At 43.9% G+C, this 20,749-nt stretch overlaps 1 protein-coding gene across 1 annotated transcript in view; it reads left to right on the top strand.

The window, feature by feature from the left end:
• ABCA4 (ATP binding cassette subfamily A member 4) overlaps nt 1-20,749 on the top strand; it is a gene marked incomplete at both ends in the record, with an annotated part of 128,000 nt that overhangs the window by 68,924 nt on the left and 38,327 nt on the right. The window contains 10 exons of the mRNA XM_079721379.1: nt 4,422-4,487; nt 6,991-7,080; nt 9,107-9,281; nt 10,976-11,107; nt 12,266-12,405; nt 12,895-13,032; nt 13,979-14,172; nt 15,262-15,346; nt 18,093-18,298; nt 18,659-18,707. Coding sequence (XP_079577505.1) covers nt 4,422-4,487; nt 6,991-7,080; nt 9,107-9,281; nt 10,976-11,107; nt 12,266-12,405; nt 12,895-13,032; nt 13,979-14,172; nt 15,262-15,346; nt 18,093-18,298; nt 18,659-18,707 — 1,275 coding nt within the window. The remainder of the gene's footprint in view (nt 1-4,421; nt 4,488-6,990; nt 7,081-9,106; nt 9,282-10,975; nt 11,108-12,265; nt 12,406-12,894; nt 13,033-13,978; nt 14,173-15,261; nt 15,347-18,092; nt 18,299-18,658; nt 18,708-20,749) is intronic.

The raw sequence follows: 20,749 nt of genomic DNA, 5'->3' as shown, positions 1-20,749 counted from the left end.
AAGTCAAAGGCTAAAGACGAGAGAATATTAAAAGGAGCAAGAGAAAAACAACTTGTCATGTACAAGGGAGCCCCTGCATCAGCAAATTTTTCAGCACGAACTTTGCAGGCTAGAAGGGAGTAGCACAATATATTCAGAGTGCTATAAGAAAACAAAACAAAACAAAAAACTTCCAGCCAAAAGTCCTCTCTGGCAAAGTTACTATTCAGACTTGAAGGAGAGAGAAAGCATTTTCCACAAGCAAAAGCTAAAGGAGTTCATCATCACTAAACTGGCCTTATAAGAAATGTTAAAGGGACTCCTTTAAGCTGAAAAGGAAGGGTGCTAATTAGTAACATGTGAAAGAATAAATATCACTGGAAAAGTAAATATATAGTAAAGGTAGTAGATTAACTACTTATAAAGCTAGTAGGAAGGTTAAAAGACAAAAGTAGTAAAAATAACCGATTACAATAATTTGTTAAGGAATACACAGAGGAAAAGGTGTAAAATGTGACATCAAAAACATAAAACGGGCTTCCCTGGTGGCGCAGTGGTTGAGAATCTGCCTGCCAATGCAGGGGACACGGGTTCGAGCCCTGGTCTGGGAGGATCCCACATGCTGTGGAGCAACTAGGCCCGTGAGCCACAACTACTGAGCCTGCGCGTCTGGAGCCTGTGCTCCACAACAAGAGAGGCCACGACAGTGAGAGGCCCGCGCACCGCGATGAAGAGTGGCCCCCACTTGCCACAACTAGAGAAAGCCCTTGCACAGAAACGAAGACCCAACCCAGCAAAAAACAAAACAAACAAAAAAAACAACAACATAAAATGTGGAGGGGAGGGTAAAAATGTTGAGCTTTAGAATGGGATCAACTTAAGTTGTTATCAACTTAAAACAAACTGTTACAGGTATAAGTTTTTATATGTAAGCCTCATGGTAACTACAAAAATCTATAATGAGTACCTAAAAGAGAAAGAGAAATGAATCTAACTAAGCATACCACTAAAGAAAGTTCTCAAACTACAAAGAGAATAAAGAAGAAGAAAGGAACAGAGAGGAACTACAGAAACAGTGAAAACAGTTAACAAAATGACAATAAGCACATTCCTATCAATAATTACTTTAAATGTAAATGACTAAATTCTTCAATCAAAAGACATAGAGTAACTGAATGGATAAAGAAAAACACCAACAAGACCCATTTATATGCTGCCTACAACAGTCACAATTTAGATATAAAGACAAACAAAGACTGAAAATGAAGGGATGGGAAAAAATATTCCTTGGAAATGGAAACCCAAAGTAGCTATTCTTATATCAGACAAATAGACTTCAAAACAAAGACTGTAATAGGAGATGAAGGAAGGCATTACATCATGATAAAGGGGTCAAACCAACAAGAGGATATAACATTTGTAAATTTTTATGCACCCAACATAGAAGCACTAAATTTGTAAAGCAAATATTAACAGACCTAAAAGGAGAAATAGACAGAAATATAATAGTAGTGGATTTTAATATCCCACTTACATCAATGGATAGACCATCCAGATGGAAAATCAATAAAGAAACATTGGCCTTAAACAACATGTTAGACCAGATGGACTTAACAGATACTTACAGAACATTCCATCCAAAAGCAACAGAATAAACATTTTTCTGAAGAGTACATGGAAGATTTTCTGACATAGCTCATATGTTAGGCCACAAAACAAGTCTTAAGTTTAAGAGGGTTTAAATCGTATTAAGCAACTTTTCTGATCACAATGGTATGAAACTAGAAATTAATTATACAAAGAAAACTGGAAAATTAACAAACATATGAAGATTAAACAACATGCTAAAATAACCAATGGGTCAAAGAAGAAATCAGATTAATAAAAAAATACCTTGTGACAAATAAAAAATGGAAATGTTACATACCAAAATTTATGGAATGCAGCAAAAGCAGTTGTAAGAGGGAAGTTCATGGCAATGAATGCCTACCTCAGGAAACAAGTAAAGTCTCAAATAGACAACCTAACTTTACACCTCAAGAAGCTAGAAAAAGAAGAAAAATAGAAGCCCAAAGTAGAAGGAAGGAAACAACAAAGATTAGAGCAGAAATAAATGAAATGACTAAAAAGACAATAGGAAAGATCAATGAAACTAAGAGCTGGTTCTTTGAAAGCAGAAAATTGACAAAACTTTAATTAGACTCACCAAAAAAAAAAAAAGAAAGAAGACTCTTCCAGACACAATTTGCAAGGCCAACATTACCCTGTCAGCAAAACCAAACACCACAAAAAAAGAAAACTACAGGCCAGTATCCCTGATGAATAAAGGTGAAAAATCCTCAACAAACATTAGAAAATCAGATTCAATAATACATTAAAAGGATCATAACGCATGATCAAGTGGCATTTTATCCAGGGATACAAGAATGGTTCGATGTCCACATATCAATCAATGTGATAGACCACATTAACAAAATGAAACATAAAAATCATATGATCGTCTCAGTAGATGCAGAAAAAGCACTTGACAAAATTCAGCATCCATTTTTGATAAAATCTGTCAGCAAAGTGGGTACATAGAGAACATATTTCAACATGATAAAGGCCATGTATGACAGCCCCACAGCTAACACCGTACTCAACAGTGAAAAGCTGAAAGCTTTTCCTCTAAGATCAAGAACAAGACAAGGATGCCCGTTCGCCACTTCTATTCAGCATAGTATTGGAAGTCCTAGCCACAGCAATCAGACAAAAAAAGAAATAAAAGGCATCCAAATTGGGAAAGAAGTACAACTGTAACATTTGTAGATGACATTATTTTATATAGAGAAAACCCTAACGTCTCCATCCAAAAAACTGTTAGAACTAATTTAAAAATTCAGTAAAATTGCAGAATACAAATTCCATGCACAACGATCTCTTGCATTTCTTCACACTAATAATGAACTATTATGAATAACAAAAGGCACTCCTATCACTCAGGAATCTCCAATGGTTTTAGGAGCCCTGTGCCAGGAAATGAGGACAAAGACCAAGTATTATTTTGTATTCTACCACACACCTCAGCATATCTTGTTTCAGGAGGAGGGGGGCCGAGGGACACAATTCAACCCATAAGATGAATTTGAAAAATACACTTGACCTTTCTTAGCCTCCATTTTTTTCTGTCTCACTGGGCCATTAGAGAGAGAGATAATAAGTGCATATTAGATTGAAAATAAAATTTGTGAATTTTCAAGAGCTTTATTTTAGCCAACCTAAGGCTTTAATATGTTCAACCCCTATGTACTAAGCAGCACCAATGTGTTAGGCTCAGCAGCACAGGTTCTGAGAAAAAAGGAGTGGGAAAGACTGACACAAGCCTGCCCTCGGGAGCTTACAGTCTAGCATTGGCCATGAAACACAGGATAACTATTAAATAAGCAAAGATTGTGTTCTCACAAACTCAACATTTATAGGCAGCAAAGCCTGCTAAGAGAACTGGACTAGAAATTTGGGAGTTTTTTCCTTGAAACCCAGGCGGATCCAGTAGGATGGGGTGGTTAAGATCAGTGGTATTAGAACCAGACTACCTATGTTGGAATTCTTGCACCTCTATTAAATTAGCTGTGACCTTGGGCAGATGCTTCAAACTCAGTGTGCCTTAATTTCCTTATTGACAAGAGTAGTAATACTACCTATCCCCTTGTGTTGTTTTGAAGATTAAATTATTTAGCACATAGAAAGCACTTACAGTTATGTCTGACACAGAAAGAGCATTCAACAAATGTTAGTGATTATCATTATTATTATTATTATCTGGTAACTGTTGAAAAGGGGTATGCTTGGGACTTCCCTGGTGGCTCAGTGGTTAAGAATCCGCCTGCCAAAGCAAGGGACATGGGTTTGATCCCCGGTCTGGGAATATCCCACATGCCATGGAGCAACCAAGCCCATGTGCCACAACTACTGAGCCTGCGCTCTAGAGCCCATGCTCTGCAACAAGAGAAGCCACTGCAATGAGAAGCTCGTGCACCGCAACGAAGAGTAGCCCCTGCTCGCGGCAACTAGAGAAAGCCCGCACACAGCAATGAAGACTCAACGAGGCCAAAAATAAATAAATAAATAAATTTATATTTTAAAAAATAACAATAAAATAGAATAAGAATATGTGAAAAAAAGGGGGGGTATGCTTAGATTCTTTTTTCTTAGAAAACTAATGTCAGCCAAGATCATCAGTCTTAGTGTTGCCAGTTTCACCCCCAAAACATGACCTTTTGAATTAAAACATATTAGAAGAAGTAGTCTTAGTGGAAGCATGTGGATAGCCACGTAATGCTTATGAACTATAAATATCTACAGTTACAATCTGGGGTTCAGGTAGATAAATTCTAGATCTTATACAACTGTGATAAGGTGGAACTACTTAGGCTTTTTCTCTTTATTTGCCTATCTATTTTTAGGGGACTATGGAACCCCACTTCCTTGGTACTTCCTTCTACAAGAGTCTTATTGGCTAGGTGGTGAAGGTAAGTTATTTTAAATTTTTTAATTAAAAAAAGAAAAACGAATGTTTGAAATTAGCTCCTTTGGCTCTGCATGGGATGTGTGTGCATTGTAGAGGTGGCTCTTACATGAAGTGTGAGATTCCTGATTAGTTACCTGTCTGCTGGGGGCTCTGCTCCTTGGTGTAGCATCACAGCCTCTGGGAGCCCATATTTTGTGAGTCACTGGGCCAGGGTGATGGCTGAGCATTGATAAACCCCTGAGTCCTGGTCATGCCCAGTAGATTAAAGCACACTCTTAAAAGAAGGCCAAACCACTTCAGGGTGCAAATAAGTTTTGCAGCTTCTCAGTTTAAAGCAAACAGATCCAGAGAATCATAGAGGAATCTTTACATTCGTCTTCTGCTGCCTCCCCTCATCTGCTTTTTTATTCCTCTCTACTTTTTCAAATATAAATGAATTTATTTTCTCTAAGTAAGGGCCCATCTGGAGGCCGGGGCAGAGCTGTGATCTTCAAGGCAAATACTCCCAGATTCTCTTAGTATTGGTCTTTCCTCTGGTTGGGAAAGAGGGATAAAAGGACATTTGCCCAGAATGCATCCTAGATAAAGTTTACCTTTCCTCCTGAATAGGATAGGAGGCCAAAGGAGAGTTCTAGAATTGGGGGGAAACCACAGACTCTTGTGAGGTATGAGGAGGCAGAGAAATTCCAGAGCTGAGAGCTGGGGACTCCCCTGGAGCTAGGAGTTTCTGGAAGCAAAGGAAATGCTTTCCAATCTGTTTGTTCCTCACCTACCTGCTCTTTACTTTGTGCTGTTGGGCCTGGGCCAGGATTTATCCTTTAAGCACTAAGATAGATGTTTGTTTTCTCTAGGCGATTAGCCTAGGACCTTTAAAAGTTTTGGGGTGGGGGGGTTTGCCTTTTTTTTAATGGTTCAAACAAACAGCACTTCAACAGCTCAGTTTGTTTGTTTGTTTTTTCCATTATGTTGGCTTGTCTGTCTGTATTGTCTATCTATAAACTTTTAAATTTCCACTGTAATAAAGTTATAACCCATCATAAATGGGAATTTTCAACACAGAAGTCTGTTCCTGGAATGTTTCTAATTTCAATGAATATCAGGACTTGTGGGCATTTTTTCCCCTCTATAATCTCAGCAGATATGCTGCCTCTAAAAAAAAAAAGAAAAGAGAAATCTTAAGACAAATGTGCTCCTTTAAAATTGAGTCATATTTTTGCCAACAGAAGCCAAATATTTTTCACCTGTCTCACAGGCTAGACTGAAATAGATTCCTAAATTTCTCTAAAATTAGAAAAGAGGTGAGTTTTTCCACCGAAACCCCTCCTTTCACAGATGAAGACATGGAGTCCAAGAGATATCCAGTGTCTTACCCAGTTCCCATTGTTCACTTGGGACAAAATCTGGAACTGGGACATACATTTCCTGGCAAGGAACTCACTCCAGTGACTAGAAGAATATCTCCCCCTGCTATTTTATTATTACACATTAATGCAGGATGATAGCTAGTAAAGAGATCAAAGGAACTGTGGGCAATAGATTTAAAAGTCCTTCAGAAAACAGAAGTACTGGAGGGGGCGGGTCCCTGACCACCAGGCCCATTACTTGCCACTCCACCACACAGCCTGCAAATCTACAGGCAGCGGTGTGGACAGAGAGGCCCTGGTTGGCTGCAGCATTGAAAAATTCACCCTGCTCATGTATGTGCACTTGAGGCCAGAGCCTTTAGATGCTTGGCAACAATGGTTTCCTTCTGCCCCTGCTTTCTTCTCTGGCTGGCTTGCTTTCCTGCTTCTCTTCCGCTTTCAGGATGTCCTGATATCCTTTTAAACCAAATGCCAAGTTTACAAAAAGTGCCTCTTTGGGGGTGTGGGGGGAGGTAGGTGTATGTGTGAGTGTGAGAACATTTGTGTGTTTACACCGCAATTCACAATTTGTGCAAGCCTGTACGTCAACCAGATTCAACTCTGGTATTAATCTCCAAATACATGAATGCCCATAAAAGTAGATTTCTCAGGTAAACGATGTCTCGGTCTGGCTGCCCATCATATCAGCTTGAATGGACTTTTACTCAAGGTTCACCATGACTTTGACATGTTTTGGATTGGAGTGAAAAATACTGTTAACGAGCTAAAGAAAATGAACCCATTTCAAAGTTAATTTTTTTTTTTTTAATCACAATGTCTGACATTGTGGGCTCCTCCTGGCATTTTAAGAGGATGTGTGAAACTCCTGTTACAAAACTCCCTCTGGGCTCAGCAAAGGCTGCCAAATCAGCCAGCTGGGAGGCCCTTCCAGCCATGCCGGAACTTCACAGTCCCGCAGGTCAGAGGTTGGCAAAGCCTTGCTCGGGGCTTGTCCTGGGAATGCCAACTTGGCCTTCTGAGGGAACTGTGTTTTCCAGCTATGGTAGGAAACTCTGCTCCGCCTTCTTTTCCCCTCCTTTCCTGCCTTTCCTGATTCTCGTGTCTCACCAGGAGAGTAATAGGGGCTTCTGGTTGGTGCAGGGTGTTCAACCAGAGAAGAAAGGGCCTTGGAAAAGACGGAACCCATAACAGAGGAAATGGAGGACCCAGAACACCCAGCAGGAATAAATGGTAAAAACCTCAATAAAGAATGCAGAACAGAGGCCAGGAAAAGGCTCAGAACACTGCACAGGGCCGGAGTAAAACACCTCATGACTGGGGTGAAATGGAACCCAGGAAACTGACTGGAAGGGTTAAACCTAATACCTTCTCAAGGGTCCAGCTGCACATGTGCGGAATGAATGGTCCAGCCAGACATTAACACATATTTCCTGGAGAAAGCAAATCCAAAGTATGTGGTGTGTTTGTGCCCTTGTTAGGCAAACCCCAAGTGAATTGCACAAATGTGCTGACTTCCGAGGATTTAGCAAGAACAATAACTTGGGTCACTAGGTCTCAAAGCGGATATGAGCTATAAGGAAAGACAAAAATAAATGCTCCTGTGTACAGGGGGAAAGAGTCTAAAGGAGCTGACTACATTTCATTCGTGGTTTACAAATCTAGAAGTCCATTCATTCAAGCCATCAAAAGCCTTTCCTGACCGTGGAAGTTACCTAATAACTCCTCAACCCATGAACTAAGTTTGCAAGTGTTCCCCTGGCCTTTGCCTCCCTTACCTTCCCTCTTGAACCAGTTCTGTACTCCCCGCCACCATGTTCTCTATTCCTTAAGCATATGAATTTCTCTGTGGATACTAAATGCTCTTGCTATCCTCACCCTGGGTTTAGAGAGGCACCATGGCCTCTGGACTTCACCTGATGTTGCATGAGAGGGTCCAGCCTCCATGCCTCTGGTCCATCCCAGGTGCCATTTCACAAAGCTGAGGTCAGAGACCTGTGGCTCCTGTGGTTTCCAGTCAGCAGAACTTGTGGGAAGACCCTCCTCCCAGAGTGTAATTCCAAGACCAAAATCGGGGTTGGGGGCTGGTCCCACCTCAGTTTTAGGTGAGACCAGGAGGCACAGAGAGAAGAAGCAATGGGATTTTTTTTTTTTTTGCAGGGGAGTAAGTGCTCAGAACTACAATATTAAGATGATAAATTAAGTGATGCTGTGTAGAGTGAACTAAAGCAGGGAGAGACTGGAGGACAGGGAGAAGTGAACACCACGTGGACCTCACACCGTAGGGGGGTGTGGAAGTCGAAAAGTGGAGGGACAGAGTTTGAGGGACAATAGTGAAGAAGAGTGGACTGTCCCACCCTAACTGGAGAAACTCTGGAGTTCTGAGGAGCAAAAATTCAGTTTTAGTCAGAGTTGGCCCAAAGACGTGAGCCAAAGTGACTAGGAGAATGGCAGCTCCAAGAATGAACATAGGGGGCCTCCCTGGTGGCGCAGTGGTTGAGAGTCCGCCTGCCGATGCAGGGGATACGGGTTCGTGCCCCGGTCTGGGAGGATCCCATATGCCGCGGAGCGGCTGGGTCCGTGAGCCATGGCTGCTGAGCCTGCGCAGCCGGAGCCTGTGCTCCGCAACGGGAGAGGCCACAACAGTGAGAGGCCCGCGTAGCACAAAAAAAAAAAGTAAATAAATATAAAAAAATAAATAAATAAAAAATAAAAAAATTAAAAAAAAAAAAGAATGAACATAGGACAGTCTGAAGGAAAATGTTGTTTGGGGGAGAAAAGGAGGAGCCTGAGCTGTTACAAGAAATCCATGAGGAAATGCCCAGCAAACTATCCGAAATGAGGACCTGGGATTGAAGGCTGAGCTTAGGGCTAACTCTCCATACAGACAGTGAGTGCAGTCTGGGTTTGAATCCCAGCTCTGCCACTCATAAGCCATGCATGTGACCTTGATTGGACTCTTGATGTCTCTGTGCCTTAGGTTTCCTCAATAATAGAAATGGGCACAGTAATATCTATTCCCCTAGGGCTGTAGTAAGGGTGAAATGAGGAAATCCATATAAAGCACTTGAAATAATGCCTGGCACAGAGTAACCTTTCAATAAATGTTGGCCACTATTATTACCATTATTATTCTGTAGTCATCCTTACAAAGGTCATAGCTAAAGCCATGGGGGCAGAAGACAATAGTCTGAAGAAAGAACCTTGGGAAATGTGTACACTAAGGCATTGTTACATCGTGTTCATTTTTTCCAACAAGACTCCTTCTTTGAACGTGAGCTCCCAGGCTTGGTTCCCGGGGTGTGTGTGAAGAATCTGGTAAAGATTTTTGAGCCCCACGGCAGACCAGCTGTGGACCGTCTTAACATTACCTTCTATGAAAACCAGATCACTGCGTTCCTCGGTCACAATGGAGCAGGGAAAACCACGACCTTGTGAGTCTCCAGTCATTTTCTGGCTCTCTTCTTCCTCTTTTAGCTTCAGTCTATTCTTTCCCATTGAATTTTAGTGACAAAAACGTGCCAATATTTGTGTCCCAGGAAGGTGTTAAGCACAATGCAGTTTTCAAAGCTTATTCGCATATATTGTTTTATTGGATCCTCACATGAAATTGGAGACAGAGGTGGAGTAATAAGTTTATTGCCCCCTTTGTGCCAGGGAAGTGGACATCCAGAGAGCTGAAGTGACTTTCCCAAGGTCACCAAGTTGTAATGGTTCCCTGGGGGCAAGAGCCAGGTCCTCCCAGAATTGTCTCTTGTCTTTGATGCTGCGAGCCGGCCTCCCTACCCCCAGCCTCCCCAGCATTACCGTCATGATGGTGATGATAAAGTCATGGCCACCACCATCACATGCCCTCTGTCTGTAGAGCGCTATTTACTTTCAGAGAGCATCCCTTTTCCTACCTATGAGGGTTGGTGGTAGTTCTGGAGAAAGTTAAAAGGGGCTGTGGGGTTACTGCCTGGCAGCTGAAAACTAAGTTCAGGGAAGATGAAGGCTCTGCATGGACGCCTCAGGTCAGGAAGCTCCCCTCACTTTTCTAAGGGCCCTGAGCCTCATCTGCTGCGAAGAACAGGGCCAGCTAAGGTTTCTCGAGGAGCAGCAGGGCAGGGAACCCATATGAACACAGTCATCAAGTCCTTTGGCTTCTTAGAGAGCCCCAGGAAGGAACAGCTGTGTACACCCTGCGTTGGAATGTTCTCTGAGGGCGGTTCAGCGTGAATGGAATGTGGGGCTGGTGCCATCCTACTTGGTTCTGTTTCCCTCTAGTGGTCGATCAACAGGCCAGTTCAGAGAGCCTGAGATTGTATCTGGCTCAGGGACAGAGCTGGGAGGGTTAGCTGATTTCTCTCCTTGTTAACTAACATGGTCAGAGAGCCCCAAGCCCTGTTCAGGACCCCAAAGGCAAACACATTACGTCACGAATGTGAAATGCAATGTCCCCTGGTGGCTGGAACACAACGTTTAATAAAAGTAATATAATATTTTTGAGTCTTCCTTTATTCTGGCACTGTTCTAAGTGCTTTACAGGTATTAACTATATTTAATCCTCCCAAAAAACCCCATGAGGTGAGAGTCGTCATTTCCCATTTTACAAAATAAATCAACATTGCTATTGGGCTTTTTATTATTTTGGATCCAAAATTATTGTGTTGATGATTCCCAGGCCTGGGTTTAATCAGTTAATCAACAAATACAAGTTGAACGCTTGGGCTTCTCAATAAGACCTTGCCTTTCGTAATGGTGACATCAGGCAAAACTTGGACCCATGGGCTGGATACCTTTAACTGAGCCCCCTACAGCGCCAGGAGCTGTGATGGCTGAGTTGGGGAGGGATCTCCGGCTGCAAGTGAGCATTCTACAGCTGGGAATCAGTGTACACCCATCAGTGCTTGCCTGAAAGAACTAGGAAATAAGTGAAGCAGAGAAGGAAGACGGATATGCTCATCCTCCTAGGGGCCTGGACGTACACACTGGTGCTAATAAGCCCCATACAGGAAACTTGGTTCCTGCAGCTGATGATGGTTGGGGTTTAATTGAGGGGCAGAATCACCGACCCTGGGGTGGAGGCTGCTGTCCCAAGGCCTTCCTAAAAGCCAGTCTTTCAACCACTGACTCCTGCGTTTGGCAGGTCCATCCTGACGGGTCTGTTGCCACCGACATCCGGGACTGTGCTCATTAGGGGAAAGGACATTGAAACCAGCCTGGATGCTATCCGGCAGAGCCTTGGCATGTGTCCACAGCACAACATCCTGTTCCACCAGTAAGTAGAACAGGAACTGAGACCCTCCCCATGCCCTAACCTCACCTTGCCCTCCAACAACATGTTCTCTAGAGCGCAGCTGAGGGATGCCTGCTCTGGGGGCAGAAGGCAGTACTCTTCTTTGGCTTCCCCCACATTCGGGGTCCTTTGTCCTGCTTGCAATGAGACATGCTTGTGACTGTGCCTCTGGCACTCAGAGCTGAGGTCTTCCTGCTCAGAAGAGTGGTGCTGCCTTCTCTCTGTCAGGGTGGCTGGTCCCGGGGCCCCTTGCTCAGTACTTGCCCAGAAGTCTGGTCCCTTTCAGGGACCACGGAGACCATCGCTCCTTTTTTCCTCTTCAGCCAGGCATTAAAAACTGACTTTTTTTTTTTTTTTTTTGCGGTATGCAGGCCTCTCACTGTTGTGGCCTCTCCCGTTGCGGAGCACAGGCTCCGGACGCACAGGCTCAGCGGCCATGGCTTACGGGCCCAGCCGCTCCGCGGCATGTGGGATCTTCCCGGACCGGGGCACGAACCCGTGTCCCCTGCATTGGCAGGCGGACTCTCAACCACAGCACCTCCAGGGAAGCCCAAAAACTGACTTTTGAGGAAGCTTTTCAGTTGCTTTTTTCCCAAACTTTTATTTCTTATCTAAAAAGTTATATACAGTCATTGAAGCAAAGAAGGAGGGAAGACAGGAAGGAAGGAAATATAGATTAAAACAAAAAATAAAAGTCACCTGTAATTTCACCAGCCATAGAAAACCACTGTTAACACCTTGATATATAATTTTTCTCTTATACATGTATAGATATACATATATACTTTAAAATTATAAAGGAGAATAAAACTCTGCATACCATTTTGTAACCTGTTTTTCTAAATGTGATTGCTTTTTTAAACCTAAGATATCATGAACATCTTTTCGTGCTATTACATATTCTTCTATGCAATAAGTTTTAATGTGTACATACTATTCCATCGTATAATGTGCTATTTAAGCTGTCTTAGATATTTTGGCGGGGTTGGTATTTTGTTTCATTTTTCTATTATAAACAACACCACGATGAACATCGTGATTGCTAAATCTTTGTGCTCATCTTTAATTATTTCTATGAGGTAAATTGCTAGAAGTGGAATTGCTGAGCACATTGCCTTTCTCATTGCCCCGTCCCCATAGCCTCACAGTGGCTGAACACATCCTATTCTACGCACAGCTGAAAGGGAGGTCCTGGGAGGAGGCCCAGCTGGAGATGGAAGCCATGCTGGAGGACACAGGCCTCCACCACAAGAGGAACGAAGAAGCTCAGCATCTCTCAGGTGCTTGGTGTTGGGAAAAGACGGGGCTTCAGATGGCATATCCATGGTTTCCCAGTGCACAGGGCCTTGTGCATATGCATGTGTGCATGTGTGTGTATGTGTGTGTATTCTTAGGCTTATAACAGGAGAGCTCCTAAGGGTTGGAACATTCTATAAAGTTATTCTGACCAGCTAAGACCAACCCACCTCTGGATTATTTCCCACATGAAACACTATCTTGCAGCAGCCTGGGCTGTATTTGCTCTGATGTTTATATGTTTGAACTCAAAGGTGAGAACAGTCTTCAAATGGTCTGATCCTAGGAGGCAGGTATTTTCTTTCCTGAATTATGAGGCCTGTACCACTAGAGTTTTGAACACTGTATGAATATCTAAGGAGGCAGCATCAAGCTGCTGCTGGATCTAAGGTACCTTCCTTATGAGGTCAGCCCTGGGCCCTTCTCTTCCAATTGTCCACAGCTCCCGTGACCCTGCCACCTTGTACCTCTAGGTGGCATGCAGAGGAAGCTGTCCGTTGCCATTGCCTTCGTGGGAGATGCCAAGGTGGTGGTTCTGGATGAGCCCACCTCTGGGGTGGATCCCTACTCGAGGCGCTCAATCTGGGACCTGCTCCTGAAATATCGCTCAGGTAATGGCCACTGTGCATCGCCTGTACTCTCACTGAGGCTTTATGGGTGCTCTCCACTCTCTCACACCTAGCATTTTGCAACTCAGCATAGTAAGGGCCACAACTATACTCAGATGGGGCTTTATCACTGGCTTGGGGGAGTCTAAGTTCTAGATGAAGCCTCCTGAGATATTTTACACAAGTACAAGCAGGGAGTTACTGATGAAGCAGCCTACTTCCCAAAATGCTCTAGAAAGTTCTCTCGACCTGCAGCCCTTCTGTCTGGAACAATGGGAGCAGCTCTAGTGAAATTCCCCCTTGGAAACCAGGTGTGAGGGCAGTGAGCCTGTGTTCAGTGCTGCAGAGGACTGCTGCAGATGGAGATGTCTCAAAGTGTGACATTTCCTCCTCTGTCGTGGCACGTGCAACCAGAGGTACAGATCCAGGAGACAGCAAGCAAAGCTAGTGCCCGTAAAAGTGGTGGTGTGGTTCAATCCTGCAATCGATTTGCCTTCCTGGAAATCCTCACTACCATTTTCTTTCAATGACATCTCCAGCTGGTAACAAAGAGTGTGTGTGTGTGTGTGTGTGTGTGTGTGTGTGTGTGTGTTCTTTGCAAAGATTATAAATGCAGTGCTTAATGACCCAGAGAATATACATATAGAACTCAAAAGATGCTGAATGACAATAATAAACATGTCCCATATATGGTGATTTATTTGCATCAGGTCCTATGTCTAATGAAGAAATAATCTGTGAAACAGTGCTTTACAATATGCAGGATGCTAAAAACGTTAGCTGTTTTCATTTTTATTCTAATATTCTAGACTTTATTGCAGAAAACTTGTTTTTATTTATTAACTCCCAGTTTTTGCAACCCATGTAATGGGAAACTTGCCATACATCCTCTCCCATCCACACCTGGCCCAGGCCTGCCTGGTGATTCCCCTGACCTCTGCCCTTGCAGGCAGAACCATCATCATGTCCACTCACCACATGGACGAGGCCGACATCCTCGGGGACCGCATCGCCATCATAGCCCAGGGACGGCTCTACTGCTCCGGCACCCCGCTCTTCCTAAAGAACTGCTTTGGCACAGGCTTCTACTTAACCTTGGTGCGCAAGATGAAGACCATCCAGAGCCAAGGGGGAGGCTGTGAGGTTTGTGTCTGTCCAGGGAAAGAGCCTGTCCTGGGTGAGAAGGAAAGCACAGTGTGGTGCTGTCGTTCTGGACACTTCTACCTAAATCAGACTCCAGGCAGCAGAATTGACCTCTTTATTTCTGGAACCATTTGTAGATTTTGATAAAAGGGCATTCTGAACTCTCCTACAGAGATGGTTTACCCCAAATAAAACAACTAGTTTTAAACGACCTCTGATTATTATAGGCCAGAATCCTAAACTACACATGTGGTTTGGTGCAACATAGAAGGGAGTGACTTATTCTGCAAGGTTACACTAATTAAAGGGCAGTAGTTGTTTAAGTTCCTTTTTTCATTCCAACATTTATGTTCCCTAATTAAACCCAAATTTCATTGGTAAATGAAAGCTAAGAAAAAGATTCCCTGATAACTATAACCTGAAAATGGTGAAGTGAAAAAATACCAACCAGCAGAGACCAACTCAGCATGTTAGGAGCCCCAGGTTCAAGTCTGAGCTGCAAGGTGAACAAACTGTGTCATCCTAGGCAAATTCCTTAATTCCTCATTGTTGTGGAGTATTTTCCACATAGAAAATGAAACTGATAATTGCTTCTCTGCTTCTTGGGGATGTGGTGAAGATAAGTGAGATAAAGTATTATAAATGTGCTTTGGGCTCATTGAGAAAGGCATTGCTCACATTCAAGTTGTTTTGTCATGCTTATTTTATTGTAGCATTATTTATGCCTCTGACCCCTGTAGTTTAAGTGTCTGGCTGCTTCTGGGTTTTCCAGTCCTGGATAGACTTCCACAGCCCAGCATGCATCCCTGGGGAGGGAGAAGCAGAATGTCTTGCACAGGCCAACCTATAGCTTTCACTTAAATAATGCCAAGGCAAAGGGATCCTTCAAGGTTCTCTTTGTGCCTGATTCACACACTCTGCAGAACAAAATCAAACAGCCACAGCTTCAAAATGTTCAGATGAAGTAATAGATTAAAACAGTGAAGAAAAATGTGTTGACTACACTTGGCGTGAGAAACAAAGCATGGTGGTGACTTCAATCAGCATCAGGGAGATGCTATAGAAATGACTGACGTCCATCTGTTGTAGGGGACCTGCAGCTGTGCGTCTAAGGGTTTCTCCATCAGGTGTCCATCCTGCATTGATGAGATAACTCCAGAACAAGTCTTGGATGGTAAGGACTCGGGCAGACTGTACCTCAGTTCTTGTCTGGCGATCATCTCTGGGTCTTTTGGGTGTGTCCGGCTGTCGTGCATTTCAGTGGGAGCAAATAGAACACTCTGTGTGTTTCTCAAGCCCACAGTCATGCAATTGCTCATCATCTTCTTTGAGTTTTTTCTCCTCCTCCGTTCCCAAAGGGATGTTAAAAGTCATGGACCTACAGGCCCTCTCCCTTCAATGACGAATCCAGTCTTTGTTCACTCCTTACCCTTACCCATAGTAAGCCTCCATTCCTGGGGTCCTCCTGCCTGGCTCCAAGCCACATTCCTCAGTGTCTGGAGAGAAGGGATTCTAAGGGTGCCAGCTGGAGCCCTACAGTGGAGCCACAGTGATGCACAGCCCTCATCGTGCACTTTCCCAGAGAGTCCGTTTGCACGGTGTAGATGCCAAATCTGAGGAATATCGCACATCCCCGTTACACTCCCAGCTTTCCTCTCAGTTTCCCAGTTTTCCAGTGGTTCTTGCTTGGATTAGAGTGTGTCAAACCTCATAAGGGGTGCCTCCACTCCAGGAAGATGCCAAAGAGAGGCTCTCGCTGTAGAAGCACTCCTCGTGCAGGACCTGACCGCCTGCCCTAGAGTGCTTGTCAACAGCTCTTTCCATTCTCCTTGAGTGCTTGCCTCTCATCCTTTCCCCGGGGTGTCTTCACAATTGGAATACCACGCTTCCCATATTGCTAAGTAGGAGCAAAACTAAACCTATGTACTGATCCAAGTTAATGACGGGGGAAAATATCTGCTTATCAAAGAAAAGACAAAGTTTCCTACTTAGCACAAATATTTTTCTAACCAAAATCTGGTGAAACAAGAAAATGAGACAATATTTATGCACCACGCTTAAAAGCTGAGGGAAAATGCCCAGAGGTGCATCATATTTACTCTCCCACCCTCTCTTTGCACTGACAGAACCTGTGGTGAACGTGAACACATCTTTTTAGAACATTTCTGTGTCTTTTTCCTAGTCTGCCTTGCCATGGGCCCCTCTCTGCTTTCTGAATAAATTTTTTTTTAAAAAATACCTTTAATTACTGTGTGTGCCAAAGTTAAGGTGGAAACAGAGCCTGCTGGCTGGGGTGAATTTTTTAAATATTACTTTATTTCTAAATAAAAGTTTATTTTCTTTGAATAGAAGAGAGATGCTGTGAAGGGTGCGCAGCACAGTAAGTAGTTGTACCTGAAATAAGAGAAGGAAGATCATTTCAATCCCCATTAGCTCCTTGGAAGGCTTTTCACACACACACACCTACATACCACACACACTCGCAGACCTCCCTGCCAGACGCTGAAAGCCCTACTGCCCTGAAGCACTGCTGCTGGAAAGGCTGACACACACGTCTAAGACACAATTCCTGGGAATCCAGCAGCTTCAGGTTTGATTTCCTTCCTAAGAGAACAATGAACGTGACCCCTAGAGAGCTGTTAGGGCAGAGCTGCTTCCTCCCGTGAGGAGCCCTCCGGCCCCAGCATGAAGTCATCTCAGAGCTAAAGACAATTGAGTCTAATTTGCATATTTGACTTAAAACAAGCCTTCCAGTCCAGCTAGGCAGAAGGATTTGGGTTGAAAGCCATGAAATCCCTCCACATGAGTCATTTCTAAAATAAAGAAGGAAAAGAACTCATTGGGTGATCCTGACTCTGAGAGGATGGCTTGCAGAAACACACAAGACCTGGGCTCTGAGTCCCCAGAATCCCTTCCCCTTTGACCTGCCTCTCAAGACAGTGTGCTAGGGAACTGTCTCTTTAAATGCATGCTTTAAATTTTTAAATTAGATTTTTAACTTTAAAGTAACACATGCTCATGCATAAAATTCAATTCTGATGGTATGAGTGTATCAGGTGAATACTTGGTACTGGACACTTCCCCACACCCCATGCTGTCCTGTACTCCATCCCATGGTCCATTTCCACAGCTTCTCAACCCCCTTCTGCATTTCCTGTGAGCTGGGGATTAAGGGTTTTGTTTGTTTGAGGAGGCAGATGCAATCCCAGGGGAAATGGTGCAGGCCTCCCAAAAGTTAGACCAGGCCTGGGTGTGTGATTTAGGAAGGGGAGTTCTCACCCAGCTTGGTCACCAAGGCCGAGTGTGCATATTGGGCAAGTCCCCTATACCTTGGGCCAGACCAAAAAATGAAAGCAATTTTGACTCTCTCAGGCTTGTGGTGATTAAGAATGAACAACATTGATGACAAGAGCTTTCTTACTTGAGATGATGTTCATGATAACACTAGCAGCTAACACTCATCTATGGGCCAGGCACATCATTCTCAGTGTTTTATGCATATTAACGCATCCAAGCCTCACAAATAACAATAAAGTGGGTGCCATTATTTTCCCCTTTACACAGATGAAGAAACAAGGGTATGACCTCCCTAATGTTGCATAGCTTGTAAAGAACAGAACATTTGATTGAACAAAGGAGAAAACGGGCACAGGAGTGTTACATGAGCGCCCCAAGGTTGCACAGCTAGTTGGGGGGCGGGGGTTGGCTTCCATCTCCATCTCCCTTTCAGTGCCTGTCACAGGGCCAGCTAAGCTAAAAACAGACATGATGGAGCGCTATTCCTCCGCAAGAGTCACTACCGAGAAAGGAAATGCCCTTTTCTCAAATGAGAGGCAGAAGAAAGTAGGGGACCTGGGCAAGTTCACAGTCTTCCAGTTTCTGGAAAACAGAGTTGGTGTCAGCCTTTCTTCTTGTCTTAGGGGATGTGAATGAGCTGATGGATATGGTTCGCCACCATGTTCCGGAGGCGAAGCTGGTGGAATGTGTTGGTCAAGAGCTCATCTTCCTTCTTCCAAATAAGAATTTCAAGCAGAGGGCATACGCCAGCCTTTTCAGAGAGCTGGAGGAGACCCTGGCTGACCTGGGGCTCAGCAGTTTTGGAATTTCTGACACTCCCCTGGAAGAGGTAAGGCAGAGATTCCAGGTGGTTGCTTGTACCAGAAGAGGTGGTTCTTTGCCAAAGTCTAGCACAAAAGTCTAGAAGGGAAATTCTGTAAAGGCAGAAAGCCATAATTCCTCACCCAAGCCTAGCAACTATCTTCATTTTTGGCTTATTTCCTCCTGCCCTTGTCCATATGCGCACATATTTTACATAGTTGTGGTCATCGTATACATACACTTTTGTATTTATAGAAGACTATGTTCTTAGACAAAGAGTCATAATGTATTTTCTTCCTATGATGAAGCAGTCCCCAACAAAATTGAGCTTGGATTTCTGAGAGTGGGAATGCCTAAACCAAATTCTCTCTTTTTTCCTTCTTGACAGATTTTTCTGAAGGTCACGGGGGATTGTGAGTCAGGACCTCTGTTTGCTGGTATGGCACCCAAGTGTGGAGTTTGTTCCCTTACCAAACCCACAAGCTCTATCTTGAAAGCCTAAGGAAAAGCGCGTAAAACAACAAAGCAGGCAAACGCTCCTCCATCGCCTTCATCTGACCCCAAAATAACAGGCATTTTGCACTCTCAATTCCTTTGATTGACAAAGGAAAGACAAATGGAATTAGATCTGGGTGGGAAGACTCTAGATGAAATCAGGATTCTTAAGGAGGTCAGGCTGGGAACTTCACCACCCCCAAGCTTCTCACCCCACTTCCTGGTCTCCTGTTCCTGCCACATCACCATCCTCATCTCCTAGTCTTATCTCTACCAGGCCTCTGATCCACTCCTGCTTGCATGAGTGACAGCTTGCAGAGCTCTTAGAGATATTGGTGACAGTAAATACAACCCAGATGCCAGCTAGGACCTCCTGGCCTCTTTGAGATGGAGATACAATTATTCTGAGCCCTCGTTTAGTGCACTGCAGAGCTTCGAAACTGTGGGGACCATAATTGCTGTGGATTCTGGGGGTTCCTCTGTTTCTCTTCCATATGTGTGAGCCCAGCCACCAACCATCCCCTTCCGTGATTTCTACCACATCTCAGAGCCACACAAAGCACTCATGAGTGCAGTGGATTTTACTGTGGAGGGTGGAGGATGGGGAGATGGACATGCAGGAGAGCTTACCTGCCGCAACACAGGCCACTTCTGATAGAACAACAGGCATCCACCCACTCTGATAAAATGCTCTCCCTGGCTTCTCCCTTTCCATTCCATTTTCCTCTCTTCTGGTCAGAGGCAAGGCTGTGAGGCAATTCTCATTTGCTGTCTTGGGCACCTGCCATTGGTTACCTCTTTCTACCCAGTGTAACATATCACAGTATTTTCCTGTGCAAAGACTGTTTCCTCTTTGTTAGTTTCCAGTGCTAGCTCTACGTCACCGTTTTCATCTTGCTTTGTAAGTGATCCCAGCTATGCCTAGAACTAACAATAGTCAAATATATCAGCCCAGACATGTGCCGTGATCCAGTTAGGTTGTGTGGCAGCCAGAAGAGGTGGCCATGCAGGCAGAGTGGGGAGAAAGGTGCAGTGCTCTGGAGGGGGTGGGAGCAACTCACCACAGGGCCCAGGTCTGCTTTCCAGCTTTGTAGACACAGGAATTAAATTCCCTCAGCTCACCGAAGGGCAAAAACTTACATTAACCAAGACCAGAATGAAAACATGCTAATTTATATTAGAAGCTATGATGGATTCAAGAATCAGGGCCTTTAATCTGCACAGAATACTCCTTCTTAATAATTGGGTCCTGGGACTTCCCTGGTGGCGCAGTGGTTAAGAATCTGCCTGCCAGTGAAGGGGACACGGGTTCGATCCCTGGTCCAGGAAGATCCCACATGCTGTGGAGCAACTAAGCCTGTGCACCACAACTTCTGAGTCTGTGTGCTGCAACTACTGAAGCCCGCACACCTAGAGCCCATGCTCCGCAACAAGAGAAGCCACTGCAAAGGGAAGCCCGCGCACCGCAATGAAGAGTAGCCCCAATCGCCGCAACTAGAGAAAGCCTGCGCACAGCAACGAAGACCCAATACAGCCAATAAATAAATAGATAGATAGATAGATAGGTCCTTTTAGAAGAATAAATTACACATCAGAAGACTGGTCATTCTGGACACACAATAGAATGTTCCAAAGAGACAGTCAAGGGTAGGGGTTAAGAGCATAGCCTCTAGAATGAAGCAGACCAAACATCAAACCTGAACTCTGTAATTTGCTAATTGAGTGGCTTTGGGTAGATACTTAGCCTCTTTTTTTGTTTATGAGAACTCTTAAGATTCAATCCCTTAACAACTTCTATGTATAACATGCAGCAGTATTAATTAATTTTATCATGTTGTGCATTACATCCCTAGTACTTATTAATACTTAGTTTCTTTGTACCTCAGTTTCCTCATATGCAAAATGGGGATGATAATAGTATCCACCTTTTAAGGTTATAGAGAGAATTAAATGAGCTAAAACATGCCAAGTCTTAACACAGTAT

This window comes from Hyperoodon ampullatus (assembly GCF_949752795.1).
Source record: "Hyperoodon ampullatus genome assembly, chromosome: 2".
NCBI lineage: Eukaryota > Metazoa > Chordata > Mammalia > Artiodactyla > Ziphiidae > Hyperoodon > Hyperoodon ampullatus.
The sequence above is the reverse complement of the archived record's forward strand: the minus strand, read 5'-3'. Positions and strand labels throughout refer to the sequence as shown.